This window comes from Ranitomeya imitator, chromosome 5 (genome assembly GCF_032444005.1).
Source record: "Ranitomeya imitator isolate aRanImi1 chromosome 5, aRanImi1.pri, whole genome shotgun sequence".
Taxonomy (NCBI): Eukaryota; Metazoa; Chordata; class Amphibia; order Anura; family Dendrobatidae; genus Ranitomeya; species Ranitomeya imitator.
The window spans coordinates 29,919,287-29,936,408 of NC_091286.1; the positions used below are offsets into that span (position 1 = coordinate 29,919,287).

The window sequence follows — 17,122 nt, forward strand, 5'->3', positions numbered from 1 at the left end:
TCTGCTCTTTTTAGGTATGGTTTTCAATGAAAGCACAACTCCCGGAGGTGATCGCAATGAGGGTATTGCAATAGGTGGTGCGATCAGTCCACTTACTCGTAAATGGTGACTGGGATAGTGCTGGAGAGTTCCCCACTCTTCTCCTCTCTTATCTGTATTACTGATTAAAGTGATGATCATTAGCTTTTTTCGAGAAGAAGGCGGTCTATCTAGTACTACCTATTGGAGGTAGCAGCCCTATTTGATCCCTGCAACACACCATACAGTGTTCTGATTGCAATCCGCCTGAAGAAGGTCTTGTTGACCGAAACGTCACTATTTTCGTTTTTAGTTTGCGACTCTCATTAAAACTAAAATTTCTTGCAACTTTAAAGAGTGCCGGGTTCTTTTTTTTTCTTGATTCAAGGAAGGGCATCATATCTTTACGTAGAGTGATGTATATTCCAGTTGTATATTGAAGTACATGTAGATGCTCCGTTTTCTTTCTATAAGTGAGTACTAATCGGCTAGACACAAGGCAATCGGTGCTTGTTTATGTCCCTTTTTTTGGGAGCCGATACAAACTTTTCAGGAACGGAGCGATCCAGGAACGGAACGATCATTAATATGAGCATGATGATCATCATCAGCATGCATATCTTTGGCAGCACGTCCTTCCGTTCCAATAAATGGCAGCAATGATTCATTGACCCACATGAGTGAGCTGATCAGCCAATGAGCAAAAAATTACACAGGTCAATTAATGGAATCGAAAGTTACTAAGAACACTTGTTTTGCAAATTATCAGCCCATGGAAATGAGCCTTTAGGGAGCCTATACAGGTTCAGATATCTGACCTATTTCTGCAGTGTCGGACTGGGTTGGCCAAGGCCCACCAGTAACATTGATTCTTGGGACCCACTGTTCCGCTGCATGCAAAAATAACCTGACCCATGTACACAAATTTACTTTTACTTCTATGTAGAACTAATTTTGCTAGCTTGTTTAATGAACGATTAAATTATACCTTTTCCTGCAAATTGTGAATCAAGTGTAATAGCATTTCTCATGAGTAGTGGTGAGCAAGTATACTTGTTGCTCAGGTTTTCCTGAGCACGCTTGGGTGGTCGCCGAGTATTTGTTAGTGCTGAGAGATTTAGTTTTCATCTCCACAGCTGCATGAGTTATGGCTGCTAGCCAGGCTGAATACATGTAAGGAGTGCCTGTTTGTTAGGGAATTCCCACATGTATTCAGGCTGTCCAGCAGCTGTAAATCATGTAGCTGAGACGATGAAAACTAAATCTCCGGGCACTAAGATTTAGCATGCTCGGGAAAACCCGAGCAACGATTATACTCACTTATCACGACTCATGAGCACTCCTTCACAGAGGCGGCCTACCGGAGGATTCTCCTGTTCCCCTGTGGTCCAGTCCCAAGCCTATATTTCTTTCCTGTCCAATCAGACCAAAACTAGTGTGTGTAAATGGCCTGATAAGAAACCGATTTGACATGCTTAAAGAAATCGATCAGCCAGACACTATTTTGTAGTGTCTAACGCACATGTGAAAAACAACTTTAATATAAGAAACAATATATTTTCCAATAAAATGATGTGAGACATGGTCATAACTACTGGGGTAGCAAGTCTACCTCCTGCAATGGGGTCTATCAGCCAAGGGGAGCCCAACGTCCCTCATTATGGTGCAATAAATGATTCATGTTGGAAGACAGAGGATGAGATCTCTGAGAAGATAATATACAGGTAACACAATGGAGACCACAATAATCTAAAAACCTTTCATTTTTTATACCACTTGCTGTTGGTGACCTGGTAGAGTGGGACCCCATTCATGGTTTTGGTATGAGACCCCCATGGTTAATGTTTTTGCTTCTGATGGATTCTTATGGTCAAGGCTGGTAAAAATGTAGGTGGCCAATGCACATTGGGAGCTAGCAAATAACTTTTTGGTTTTCTGTTGACATTGATTGCGGTTCTTATTGTCCACCCATGACTTTAAGTACTTCATCCACCCCTGACCTCAGAAGCCTTATACACAAAGCAGCGAGCAGCACATTGAACTGCAGGCCATCGGAGAGAGCTCCACTTATCTCGTCCAGCACGCAGAAAATTATCCATGCCAATGTCACATTAGTGCCCTCTTCCTACGGTCTCTCTTTCTCTTGCAGCCTAAATGATTGTCATAATCTCCCACATGTCGAGTCTCGTTTTAGGTGCCAAACCCCGGATTAGAAATCTTCGCTCCATCTGTTATTTTTTAAGGCATATTGGCATGTGAAATCCACTCATGCTCTGCTCCTGTATTAATGGTTATTAACATTACTAAATTTTTTTTTTCTTCATGACCAGCACACCTCGGGTCAGTGTGCCGGAGCATAGATGATTTTTGCAAAGAAAAGGTCTGATTTTCCAATGCATTGGCAATATTAATTTGCAAGGCTGAAATGAATGTGATCTGTGCTTCCCCATGTACTAGCAGTGGTGTACCAACTATGTACTCTGTCTAGTTTCGGCCACCATGGCACCTGCTGTTCGGTGGAGGTCAGACACACCCTATCGAGATGCTTGAAAAAGTCCTATATGGTTGAAACGTTGCATTTGGCACAATAAAGGATTTTTTATACTTCAGCCGGATTGGATGCTGTCCTCCACTTTGCTGTGGTATGCACTTTTCCATTTGGATCCAGTGGAACTAGGACAGGCATCCTTTTATCAGTTGTGTCTGCTATCTTCTATGTTTGGAGACCCTATCGAGAGGACATCAGTGTCTAAGTCTTTATCAACCCCTCTAACTTTTTATTGTGGGCCACCTCCTTAGAGATTCTCCCTGCAAGAGTTTTATAGAGTTTTTCAGAAGTCACCTGAAAATTCAGACCTGTTCATTCTGAACCTGTTGGGTATTTCATTATTGTGTTAAGGACTAGGCTAAAAAATGTCCGATAACTGCCATTTGGTCTTGGAAGTCTGTAAATGATCTGCAAGACCTGGAATTTCTCTACTTGCTAAGCGGCCATAAGCAATAGGACAATGATCGATGTGTCATGACCATATGCCACTTACGTTGGGAAAAAGGTTTTCTATGTACCATTGGTTTGCAAAGTCAAATATGTCATCTAGGAACCCCTTCAACACCATTGGAAGAAGTTGGCAGATGAAAGCACAGTCAGGAGATCATCCAAGTCCAGCTTGGCACACACAAAACATTGGAGGCGGATAGGTTGTGGGCATCCTAGGATTTGAAACAACTTTTGGTAATCGATTAATGTAGGCTCCTATCAGGAGAACATTTCTGTGTATAAGATGTAAAGTTGGGTGTACACTTTACATGGCTGTTAGCAGACTGCTACTACTTTCGTCTCCATCATTAATATGCACAACTTTTTTTTTCTGATTGGTATATGTTTATTTCCCGTGGGGGCAAAGGGTCCAGAAATTTGAAGTCTAACATGCCCAATTCGTCATCTCCTCCCAATATTTGCCATCAAGAGCAAAATGGAAAGCTCTATACACGAGGTAGTCAGTAATCTTGGTTTACTCGACTTTATCAAACTTGTATCTTTAGCTTAGAGGGATTGTCCAGAGTTTAAAAAACAAAAAACAAAACGCATGATCATCTTCTTTGAAAAATGACATTAGCCCTGACTGCAACTTAGCTGAGCTGCAGTACTAGACTTGAAGGGTAGACAGTGATGGCACTGTTTTTTTGGAATTAGGCACATTTTTCTCATCCTGGACAATGGCTTTAAGGCCAGCTGTACGCAATAGATTGTGGTTAGCCAACAATTATCTCTACCAATCTTTCCATATGCATGCACGTGTGGCTCAGGCGAGGAACCATTTGTCCGGTATGGGTAGAGTGCAGTAATCCGCAGCCAGATAATAAGATCGGTAGTTAAAATCGAACTACCTGGTCCTTCGCTGCTGTAAGGGAAAATAGAGGCCACCATACACGGTAAATGGACGTCCACCCATACCCTGACCATGCCGGTAGCCAAATAACAGGACCTTTATAGCAAAGAGACTTTGTGAAAGGGGACATCCGTGGCCGATACCCACAGACAGTGGAAAGTTTGTGGATAGGATGCCATACATTAGGATGTTTTAGTGAACCTTGCATTGAGCAGGGGTTGGACCAGATGACCCAGGAGGTCCATCCAACTCTACTATTCTATGATACAAGTGATTCATAAACATTGATGGTGCTTGTCCTACTATGGGAAGCCATCGAAGGGTTCTCCACCCCATCTTCTACCATTGGAGATCGTAAGCACTATATTGTTTCAGCATGATCTCTACTACCGCACAAGAAAAATATAGCTATTGGGTACAAATAGCTTCATATTTTCCAAAAATTTATGGGGAACTGTTGCCGTAATGCAACCACAATGGCTGCTCCTCCGGCCAGATGCACCTTGCTATCCACCACGCTTTTCGGTATAGTTAGGAGCAGCAGCTCCTCGTTACACGTATGACACACATAGAAAAAGCCAGCGTTCCTTCAGCATGAAGCAATACATGAAATCAGCATATTTGCAAGCTGTTGTCTTAAAAAAATGATAAAACAGATGTTTACCCTCTAGCAGCGTTAGACCCCTGATCTGATTTTAGATTACAGATGGAATTGAATTAATTCATAGCAATCCCGGTAAAGTCGAGGGTATGGCGCAGAATGCCAGAGCGCTGCTTAAATAGAGTCTACCTGTCCTGACAGCTGTTGAGCAGAAATGAATGATCTCTCATTTTCATGTAAACTAGCCTTTAATGCTGTCATAAACACCATCTTAAACAGGGGCTACAAGACATTTATCATTTTTTAACCAAGCTTTTTTTTTCTTCTTCCTTTCTCCTACCAGACTATGGCGCAATGCCAGTTGTACGTGGAATTTGAGACACTAGAAAAGAGTTTTAACATGACCCCGTGCATTTATATTATAGGCCCTCACTGAATTTTATGTAATATATCAACATAAAGTAGCAAGTATTTGTGAATTGTAAAGGAAATGATAGATTCTTTTCTATTAAATCTGAAATTTGTCATTTGCATTTGTATTCAGCGCCACCTACGTCAATACATTGTAGGACCACCTTTCGCTGCAATTACTTGTGCAAGTCTTTTGGGGTCTGTCTCTGCCAGCTTTGCACATCTAGAGGTGACATTTTTGCACACTTGCTCGGTGACATTGGATGGAGTCCTCGTTGAAAAGCAAAGTCTTGTTACAGATTCTCAATGGGATTTCGGTCTGGGCTGTGACTGGGTCGTTCACGCACATGAATATGATTTGATGTAAACCAGCCACTGTAGCTCCGACGGGATATTTAGGGTTAGTGTCCTGCAGATGGCGAACCTACACCCCAGTCTCAAGTTCTTGCCATCCTCGAACAGGTTTTTTTTCCAGGATTGCCCTGTATTTAGCTTCAACCGTCTTCCCATCAACTCTGAATAGAATCGCACTCCCTGCTGAAGAATAAACTCCCCACTGCATGATTCTGCCACCACCATGTCTAACAGTGGGGATGGTATTTTTGAGTGGTGTGCAGTGTTTAGTTTTCCACCACACATAGTGTTTGCATTTAGCTCCTAAAGCTCTTACTTGGTCTCATCTGACCAGAGCACCTTCTCCTATAAGCCCACTTTGTCCCCTACATGGCGTTTTGCAATTTGCAAATGGGATTTCTTATGGCTTGCTTTAAAAAATGGCTTACTTCTTGCCATAAAAGCCAGATTTGTGGCGCATACAACTAATACTTGTCCTTTGGACAGATTCTCCCACCTGAGCTGTGGGTCTTCAGCTCTTCAAGTGACCATGGGCTTTTTCACCGCTTCTCTATTTAGTGCTCTCATTGCTTGGACTGTCAAGTTTAAGCCGGTAGGTTTGCACTTGTGCCACACTCCTTCCATTTGTGGTTGATGGATTGAATAGTGATAATGTGTGCAAAAAATGTAAAGCGCTGCGGAATATGTTGGCGCTGTATAAATAGATTATTATTATTAATAGTGCTCTGTGAGATGTTCACAGCTCAGGCTATTTTTTTTTGTAACCTAACCCTGTTTCATTCTTCTCCCAAACTTTATCCCTGACCTATCTGGTGGGCTCCTTGGTTTTCATTATGCTGTTTGATCCCTAATGTTCTTAAACCTCTGAGGCCTTCACGCAACAGCTGTAGTTATACTGAGAATAAATTACACACTGGCGGATTCGGTTTACTAATTGTGACTTCTAGAGGCAATTGGTCACTCATGATTTTATTTAGGGGTAACGTGCTACAGGAGGCTGTATACAGATCACGGCACAATTTTCAGATTTATGTTTTTTTAAATATTTAGAAAACCATGTATCATTTCCTATACAACTCACAAATACTTTCTACTTTTGTATTGGTATAGCACATAAAATCCCAATATAATACATGTAAGTTTGTGGGAGTAACGTGGAAAAGTTGACGAGGCATGAACACTTTTTCAAGGTACTGTACAAGAGGGAAAGGAATTGTCTGCCCAGAACAACTGCATCTATACTATGAAATCAATTTTCATCCAAAACAAAGGGTAAATTAAATATGAATGATCCTTGGGGTTCTGACCACTTGGACCTCAACCAACTTTGAGAACGAAGAAGCCGTGGTGGTTGATGGACTGCCATAATACGTTCTTATCTGTTTCCATAGACAGCAATGTTATCATCTTCAAAGAGTTTACTGTTGTAGCCTCCCATGGGGCCCTCCGTAAAAAAGTCAAGCGACCACTTCATTTACTCCCCACTAATCAGATATTCGTGGTAAAACCTTGCAATATGCCACCTTTTTATGTAGTGTGGTGCTTGATATAGTTACTGTTTTTTCTTGTCTATTTCCAGAGACCGCAACGTTCTCTTCTTAAAAATGTTTTATTATGGCAGCCAATGAAACCAGCTTTAAAAAGTCAAGCGGCAACTTAAAGGGAACCTGTCACCCCCAAAATCGAAGGTGAGCTAAGCCCTCTAGCATCAGGGGCTTATCTACAGCATTTTGTAATGCTGTAGACAAGCCCCTGATGTATCCTGAAAGATGAGAAAAAGAGGTTAGATTATACTCACCCAGGGGCGGTCCCGGTACGATGGGCGTCGCGGTCCGGTCCGGGGCCTCCCATCTTCTTACGATGACGTCCTCTTCTTGTCTTCACGCTGCGGCTCCTGCGCAGGCGTACTTTCTCTGTCCTGTTGAGGGCAGACAAAGTACTGCAGTGCGCAGGTGCTGGGCCTCTCTGACCTTTCCCGGCGCCTGCACACTGCAGTACTTTTCTCTGCAAAGTACGTTTGTGCTGGAGCCGCAGCGTGACTACAAGAAGAGGACGTCATCATAAGAAGATGGGAGGCTGCAGACCAGACCGCGACGCCCATTTGATCGGACCACCCCTTGGTGAGTATAATCTAATCTCTTTTTCTCATCATTCAGGATACATCGGGGGCTTATCTACAGCATTCCAGAATGCTGTAGATAAGCCCCTGATGCTGGTGGGCTTAGTTCATGTTCGATTTTGGGGGCGACAGGTTCCCTTTAATTTTCTTTGCCGACACTTGAATATTGAAGGCATTTCCTTGCAGTATGATACCTTTTTCCTGTAATGAGCGTCTTTCCTAGAAAATGCCATAAATGTGTCATCCTTGGGGTTCTGCCCACTAGGACTCCGACCAACTAAAAAGATTAATGTTTTGGTACTGGATGCAGTTTCCCAGTTCCTTCTGATTTATTTACAGGGATGGCAATGATATCGTCCAAATCATGTGCACTGCATCGAGTCGGACTTGATGGCCCAAATCAGTTGAAAACCATTTACTTTCAAGACGGAGGACGAATGTCATAATACCCTATATAGTAAAGCAAATTAAATATGGTCCATCCATGATTCCTGTTTTTCTATATATATTTTTTTAAAGTACCTAGCAGCTGAAACCCACACGCTTCTGTGTATCCTCTTTCTTCAACGGTGCTTTCACACTGCGTTTTGGCACATGTTCGTTGGTCCCATCGGGGCTTACATCCAATCCCCCGCAAAACAGGATTCGGGTGTATGCACTGACGTGACCATAGACTATAATGGTGCCAACAGAGTGCTCTGTCGTGCACTACTCTTCAGTTTCCACCTCCATTAGGTGTACACGCCTGAAAATGATGCACGACAGAGCACATGATGACTCTGTTGGCGCCATTATAGTCTAAGGCCCAGTCTGTGCATACGCCATAATCTCATTTTGCAGAGGGTTCAGATATTTGAAGATTTGCAGAGATCGGGATGTCGTCACAGGCAGGAGGCAGATCAAGAGTTAACAAATTTATTAACAGATAACTCCACGCAGAGAGGGAATGGCTATGGAAGGCAAAGGATATAGCTATATGGGAACTGGAGGGGAGAACGGGGTAAACAGATGTTGGGTGAATGTTCAAAAAGGGGAAAGCAGAGTACAACTGATCAGTCTGTCGGCTTCTTGATTGCAGCATCTCGGTTTCCAACGATGGCACCGACAACAGCGGCACGTGATGTCTCGGGGTTGTCCTGGATAGACGGAGGTCCGGTTCCTCGATGCAGAGAGTCTTTGCGATACTAGGCGGGTTCCTGTACCCACTACTACGAGGGTTCCTGTACCCACGATTTCATCGTACTGGTCTCAGTTTTTTATACGTTATCACCGAAGCATGGCTGTGCTCCGCAGTGCAGGCGGGGAGGGAGTCGTTAGGTCCTGGCTCAGCCACCGGTACAAGGCTAGGCCGCATGCTGCCAGCAGTCACTTGTCTCACGTGTGAGTAACCTCCCGGCATGGGGGACGTCGGAAGAGTCGCTGTCTGATGTCTGTGAGCAGTGGACACAATTACAGGGGTTGCGCTAGGTGGACCTAAGCTTACAAGATGCTCCGCTATAAAGGCCTGTACCTCACCCTGTGCTGCGCTCTGTCTTCCCGCCAGAACTCCTGCCTTTCTCCCACTCGCAGCCCTTTTTTCTCTAACCCGCCCCCTGCTGACAAGTGTAAAGGTTGGCCCGGGTCAGATAGCTCTCCCCCGTGCAATAATGGTGACAGTTCCAGAGAGGTATCCCCAGTCTGGTTCATCATCTTACAAAAGCACCCTAACTCTTGCACTGTTGACCATCGGTGGCTTCAGGTGAAGTGATTTTTTTGCGGATATGTTCCTGCTGAGATTTTTGCGTTAGGCTTCTCATAAACCTCTCCTGATTGAAGGGTGTCCGAACATGTGGTTGTCTCTTTTTTTTTTTGAGCTGGCATCTGCCAAGGATCCTGTGTTTGCACCACTTCCACGCTAAACAATGCGTATGGATATAGGCTAGCAGAAAGTTGTATGTTCTTGTGAAGGACCCTTTGTGTACATTGATTGGTTTCCGTGGCCCACCCAGTGTAGGCGATTGTCCTCCTTAGCAGTCATCTTATTATCTCTACAGAACATGATGTGTCAACCTATAATTAGTCTGAGTAAAACCTGCAAGATTTCAGGGTTAGTTTATGTTTGTTTAATTATTTGTTTTGGGGTTTTTGTTTTGTTTTTTTGTTTTTTTAGCGAGTTGAAACGAGAAAAAATTTGTTAAAATAGGTTTCGTGAAAAAACAATTGGTTATTGTTCCATGATACATTCCCTTTAACAGTTTAATGTGCCTAAAGACGCTCCAGCTTTTGTTCTGTTGTAAATTATAGTCTCGGTACCATTGACATATGGTTGGTTTGTTTTCTGCATTTTTTAATGTTCACTCTTTGTTTTTGCTTAATTTTTTCTTCTTTTTTTTCCCTCCCTTTTTAGGTTTTATAGGTGAATCTTCACAGCCTATCCCAGAATCTAATATCGGAAACCTAATGCTCCAGAGTATGGGCTGGACCCCCGGCACAGGTCTTGGGCCAGATGGAAAAGGCATTTCTGAGCCGATAAGAGCCCTACAGAGACCAAAAGGACTCGGTCTTGGATTTAGCTGATGTAATCGCATGCCTCTGAGACGTCTCCTAAGGTCTTGGGTTTGGAGAGGAATTGTGTGTGTTTTCTAATGTCCTCAGTACATAATCTTTATCAGAAAATTATTTTTTTTTTTCCTGCGATGGGAAGAACTTCAAGACCAGAAATGTCAACATCGGCTCTTGATCGGCCAGCAGTGACCACCAACCTGTGCATTATGGATCTCATTGTCAATGCCAACATATGTATACTGCCTTTTATTGTATTTGATTACCCCAGGGGTTTTTAATAATGTACATATTCAGATTAGACCAGATTTCTAGTGCGCCAAAATGCACCTAGTGGAGGTAGCCATTTTGGCTCATGAACCAAATCCCATCGATTAGTCTTTGAGCCTTGGGATCCCCAAAAATCAGTAATATCCGTGTTTCCTAAAGAAACGTTGTAAAGCCATTCTCCACTTTTGGAGACTTTTCTGCAAAGGCCAAAAACACCTGACCTGGTCTCTGAACATTGGCTTCCTATTGAAGGTACGATATTATAGACTGAGCTCACATCTGCATCGAAAGCTAATGTGTTCCGTCTGGCGCTATTACAATTCAGAATTTGATGGACTCAGCGCGCCATCATTTTTGTTTGTTTGTTTCTTGCTAATATAATGGAACAGGAAACGATTCAACACAGATGTGAACTCAGCCTTAAAATGGATTTACCAAATTTTACTATACAAACTGCATACAGTATTTAATAGATCACTTAGACCTGATGAGGCTGATGCGCTTACTTTGCAAATCAGCGTCAGAAGAGATTTAGAATCGTTTTTGATCGTGTCCCTGCCTGATATAAAAACAGGCATTCTAGCTCATTTTATTATCCATATTTATGTAGCCAATTCCAGCTTCATCTGGTGTAATAGATCTAGTTAATAATGTATTGTTAAAATATGGTGACCAATTCGCTCTAAAGCAAAAAATTCAGTAATCTGCATTATGCTTAGTGCACAGCCTCACGGGGAGGAGTATGACACGTGCCCAATACTAAGCAAAACCTAATGTATCAATTATATTTGGAGTGTTCCTTTAGAACATGGATGCTGAATTTACATGCTGATATAGTCATTTTGCAGATTGACCTACTTCTGTAAAGTTTCTCCATATTTCCTAAATATGGTGCAAAATCAGACCAAACCCAGTCCTTCCCCCTTTGTAAATAGAGGTCTCCATTTTTTCTTATGCTGCTGCTGAGTTTTAAACAGTGTTAAATAGAAGGGACTCTCCGTACTGGAATGACTGTGGTCCAAACCCAAAAATACGTAACAAAAGCTGCATTCCTGTCATCTGATTGGCTGCAGCGGTTAAAAGGCATTATGTTGTTTTTACCATGTCATTGTATGCTTTTAATGGAAGCTCCATAGATTCTTTTAAAATGGCAATTGCAAGCAATTCCCTCAAGGAATAGTTAAAATCACTTAATTGGCTTAATTGGAGATGGTACAATTCCAATAATAGTACTGCAGGAAAAGGAAGTTCCTACAGGTGGCGCCAGTGTAAGGCATGTAATGTTTATGGCAGTCTGTATTCTGTGAATCTGCTACCTGAACTTGACAAAATGCCTTTTTCTGATTCCAGTACATTAAAGAGTAATTCTCATCTTTTACGTTAATGGGATAACAATAGGACATGTCATAAATGTTTCTGAGGAGCTGGGCACTGTCAGTGATGAGGTGGCTCTCCATTTTTTTTTTTTTTTTTTGCATTAGAGTTCCACCTTACGCCATGCATTTTTATGAGAATTCCACCGCACATGCATGGCTCTTTCCATTCATTTGCATGAAGATTCCACCGTGCATGCGTGGCTCTCTCTATTCATTTGTATGAGAATTCCATCGTACATGCGCAGCTGTCTCCATTCATTTGTATGAGAGTTCTACCGTGCATGTGCAGTTCTCTCCATTTTTTTTGTTTCAGAATTTTATCGCCCATGCACAGCTATCTATTAATTTGTATGAGAATTCTACTGTGCATGCGCAGTTCTCCAATCATTTGTATGAAAGTTCCACCGTGCATGTGCAGCTCTCTCCATTTCTATGAGAGTTTCACCGTGCATGCGCTGCTCTCTCCGTTCATTTGTATGAGTTCCACCGCGCATGCACAGCTTTCTCCATTCATTTGTATGAGAGTTCCACCGCGCTTGCTCAGCTTTCTCCATTCATTTGTATGAGCGTTCCACCGCGCTTGCTCAGCTTTCTCCATTCATTTGTATGAGAGTTCCACTGCACATGCACAGCTTTCTCCATTCATTTGTATGAGCGTTCCACCGCGCATGCGCAGCTCTCTTCATGCAGGGTCAATCTGTTATCAGAACTTCCATACAAGTGGTTGGTAACAGTTACACAGTGGCCACCTCTACACTGAAAGGATGCATGACCAAGACCTGTTTTCAAAATAGATATGGCTTCCAGTGAGTTGTTTTTTAATTAAGGCTGTACTAATAGGAGGAATGGTTTTATTAATCACTTAAGATTTTATCTTTCTACATTCAATCATCTGGTATTAGTTATATCAGACTTTATAGATCAAAGAGAAAAATAAAAATGAAAGATTATTCAGAACTGACTCCAGCATGTAAGAATGCCCGACTTTATAGCCTGAGTCTGTATTAAGGGGGGAGTCCGACAGCCGTATAAATTGGACTGATATCGGACCACAACGCTCAGACTTGCCGGCGGCTCTCCCAACCCGAGCGTGACAACGTAGCATATTTCTATGTAGTTGTTACACTTGGGTTGGGAGAGCAGTGGCCAGTTCACGTACTACAGTCCGATCTCGCTCCAATTTATGTATCGCCATCTGACTGCTCCCTTATAATGAAAGGTGATCATCAGCCTAAAGCATTTTTCACTGCCCAATAGGGGAGTAATAACTGCTCGATCAGGGGGGGATATATCAGCTGGCACGCCTACTTATTGCCAGAATAGTGGACCCTATTCCCCCTAGCTGCAGGACCCTGCCTTAAAGGAGCTTGATTGGAGCGGTGTATGAGATGCACCATGTTACGCCATTGATTAAAACGGGCGAGTTCTGTGCTATCCTCAGGGTCCCCTGTTCTAGTGAACAGTGAGGGTCTTGATAGTCAGATCCCCACCATTGTCACATTTATCTTACATCCAGTGGATAGATAAATGCTTCAGGCTGGATTCCTGCTTTAATGTTCACTCCTAGTTTACATCTAATTATAATACTCATATAAACTTTTTAAAAACTTTTCCTTTACTTATCTCCCGCCTTATTCACACCCAGAGCTACTTTCATAAATTTTGTTGCTCGCTACTTGGAATAAGTCAACTCTGTGCCAAAAGAAAACATCCTGCTCCGAAGCACAGCTTCGAGTCGCAAGTTTGAAGGGGGTTATCCAGCACCTGTCACTTTCGCCTCGAAATGTGCTGATGTTACATCGAGGGCTAAGTAATAGTGCAAAAGCGGGATACTTGCTCAAGACCTGTCTGTATGGACAGATGGCGCAGAAGTAAGAGGTGCTGGATAATCCTATTTGTTGGTCGCACATATTAGATCAGGGGTCCCCAACTCCAGGCCTCGAGGGCCGCCGACAGTGCAGGTTTTCAGGATTTCTTTAGTATTGCATCGGTGGTAATGTGATCATCTGCACAGGTGATGATTCCAACCCCTGTGCAATACTAAGGAAATCCTGAAAACCTGCACTGTTGGCGGCCCTCGAGGCCTGGAGTTGGGGACCACTGTATTAGATGAACGTCAGCTAACCTATCGGTGGTCTGCTGGAAAGGTTGGCCATATAATGTGCATGGGGGATGTCTACAGTAGATGGCCGATTTCTGGAAGAAAGAAGGATCGGACATGTTGGATTTCTCCTTGCGCAGTCCTTTTGTTCTCAAAGTAAGTCTCCTGCCCAAGACGCCCTCCACCCCAACCTCCTTCATATTTGAGACCGCGAAGGAAAATGTGGACGTCGCTTTGTTTTCTCCCACCGACATTGTGATCTACCAGGGTGAATACCAATCGGAAGTGGAATGACCATAACCAAATGTCTTCAGTCTTCGATCAATCCAGCCAATCAGCCCATGTACTATAACTAGTGACTCTTATATTGCACTAAGTCGCTCCATTGCGATGCATGAACAGTTCATTGTGTTAACGTTCCTGCGATCACGGGATCGGCGTTTGACCTCCGCTGCCAAACTGGAACAATCATTCCCTCACCCACCTGAGGCCTGGAACTAAGCTGACTCCATTGTACAGTGACTGTTTGAAGAATTTGATCATAATCTTTTCATTTTATTACTTTTAATTGTAAAGGTTTTATTTCCGGAATCTTCTATAAATCTAATATTGGTACCAACAAGTAATTTTTTTTCATGTTGGGAACTTATTCGTAATTGTGTCCCCTCGTTCAGAAAGGGAGATTCTTACATTGAAGTGGAACATGAAGGTTATGCCTGTGATCTCTGTATAAGCGAATTGAAAATAATATATATAAATGTTGTATTTACTATTGCAACTGTGAACATTTTGTTTTTCCATATTTGCAGTGCTTAACAAATTCTTATCCACCCACTGTAACGGCCCAATAATTGGTGAACAAGCGGTCTTGACTATGGGTCTGTTTAAAAAGTTGGTAACTACCTGACGTAAGAGCAAGATGCATTAAAATCGTTATCGCCAGCACTTTGCCCCACTTAAACAGATGTGCTGCCGATTGATCAATTGTATGGAGCAGGGGTGCACAACATTTTTTAGTCCAAAGGCCAATTTGCCATACTGAACTAGTCCCAAGGGACTCATATTTTTTTTTAATGGGATACTTGGATGAATACTTCACGAGAACCACCATTATTAATACACCACCAATACAGAACCAAATTTTGAGCATTTGGGAAGGATTTGGAGAGTTTCTGCAGTTTTAAATTGGCTATGAAACATGTTAGGGTTTGCTACATGTGTACAAGATCAGAACCACTGTTAGCACATGAGTGCAGCACCAGAATTACCACCAGATCATGAATACAGCATCAAAGCCACCATCATTACATGAATGCACTACCCGAACTACCAACAGTACATGAATGCAACATAAGAACCACTGTTAATACATGAATGCAGCACCAGAAATACCACCCGTACATGAATGCAAAGCGAAGCTTGGTACAGTGATCAATTGTAATGTCAGGACAAACCCTTATACAATTGCATTGCATGAACCCACAATTCCCAATTGTCTTTAACAATGGTAAGCAGATCCTGGGAGTTGTAGTTACCAGTCATCATCAGATTGCAGACCATACAGGACCCACAGCCAGAATCACAAATCTTTACATCCAGGTCACTTTATAAGTGACCTCTTCTGATTGGACATGGAACGGGATGGAGGTGTCACTCAATGCAGATTAAAATTCAAGAAAGGTTGATGCACAGGTTTACAATGCCAACGTATTTCGAGGCTAAACTCAACCTCTTCATCAGGACGAAAAGGTTAGTTTTTTCGCCCTGATGAAGAGGTTGTGGAGCCTGACATCTCCTCTGCCTGTGCAGCACTGGTAGCAGTTTGATGAGGTCAGCAGCGTGCTGCACGCCAGGGCGGGGGCTGACGAGCTCTTTCTCTGCCCTTGACCCGGTGCTGCAGTGTTCAAATGTACTAGTGTCTGAGAAATTGCTAATACTTTTGATTATGGGAAGGAGTGGTATCCCCTGGACAGCTCCTTGACTGCACAACATCGTTCGGCGGGTAGCATTCGGCTCACGGGCCATATTTTGCGCAGGCCTGATCCAGAGTATGGTTCTGTTCACATGGAATGTTCGTCGGCCTGTGTAAACAAGCTGGTAAACGATCTGTGGTCATCTATCTGCCTGGATCGGCTCGTGTAAAAAGGCCATAGGCGTAGAATGGGCGATGCCTTGTGTTTCTTGGGTCATCTGAGATCAGGTCTAAACCTTGTCACAGGCTATGTCTGGTATTGCCCTCATTCATGAGAAAACCCACTGACCAGCGAGGCACTGATTCTAGAGGGACGGCAGGAGGACCGGTTGGGTAAGCTCAAATACTTTTAAGAACCATCTTTTACCAGCCCGAGTTGGATCCTACCCAACTGGCGCCTAAATACAACACGCTAAGTGACTCGCTGGATAAATGTGACATTACTGTAGCAAAGTGGAAGTTACGGGTAGTGTCGACAGATTGCTGATAAGAGACATACAAATGAGGCAAAAGTCAGCCAAGCCCACCAATACTGATAGAATCAATCTAATGCTCATATAGATCTCAGACCTTTTCTGATGTCAAGAAAGAAGAATCCACTATAAACATGGTTCCCTCAGGAGCCTAGCTAATGCCAGAGGTGTCCTGTTATGTTTTCCAGACTCAACTATTGCTAACTAGATCAATATCACCATTACACACTGAACGGGAAACCACTGGGTAAATCTGACAGGGAGAAGGACTTGGGGATCCTAGTTAATGATAAACTTACCTGGAGCAGCCAGTGCCAGGCAGCAGCTGCCAAGGCAAACAGGATCATGGGGTGCATTAAAAGAGGTCTGGATACACATGATGAGAGCATTATACTGCCTCTGTACAAATCCCTAGTTAGACCGCACATGGAGTACTGTGTCCAGTTTTGGGCACCGGTGCTCAGGAAGGATATAATGGAACTAGAGAGAGTACAAAGGAGGGCAACAAAATTAATAAAGGGGATGGGAAAACTACAATACCCAGATAGATTAGCGAAATTAGGATTATTTAGTCTAGAAAAAAGACTGAGGGGCGATCTAATAACCATGTATAAGTATATAAGGGGACAATACAAATATCTCGCTGAGGATCTGTTTATACCAAGGAAGGTGACGGGCACAAGGGGGCATTCTTTGCGTCTGGAGGAGAGAAGGTTTTTCCACCAACACAGAAGAGGATTCTTTACTGTTAGGGCAGTGAGAATCTGGAATTGCTTGCCTGAGGAGGTGGTGATGGCGAACTCAGTCGAGGGGTTCAAGAGAGGCCTGGATGTCTTCCTGGAGCAGAACAATATTGTATCATACAATTATTAGGTTCTGTAGAAGGACGTAGATCTGGGTATTTATTATGATGGAATATAGGCTGAACTGGATGGACAAATGTCTTTTTTCGGCCTTACTAACTATGTTACTATGTTACTTTTATATGTTAATTGG

The 17,122-nt window shown here is 43.0% G+C and overlaps 1 protein-coding gene across 2 annotated transcripts in view; it reads left to right on the plus strand.

Annotated features, from left to right (window-relative positions):
* GPATCH2 (G-patch domain containing 2) overlaps positions 1-14,459 on the plus strand; it is a 146,671-nt gene extending 132,212 nt beyond the window's left edge. Inside the window, exon 10 of one of the 2 annotated variants that reach the window (XM_069768488.1) lies at positions 9,780-14,459. In XM_069768488.1, coding sequence (XP_069624589.1) covers positions 9,780-9,949 — 170 coding nt within the window. In that variant the 3' untranslated portion in view covers positions 9,950-14,459. The remainder of the gene's footprint in view (positions 1-9,779) is intronic. The other variant, XM_069768489.1, reaches the window with a different exon arrangement.
* The last annotated feature ends 2,663 nt before the right edge of the window (positions 14,460-17,122 follow it).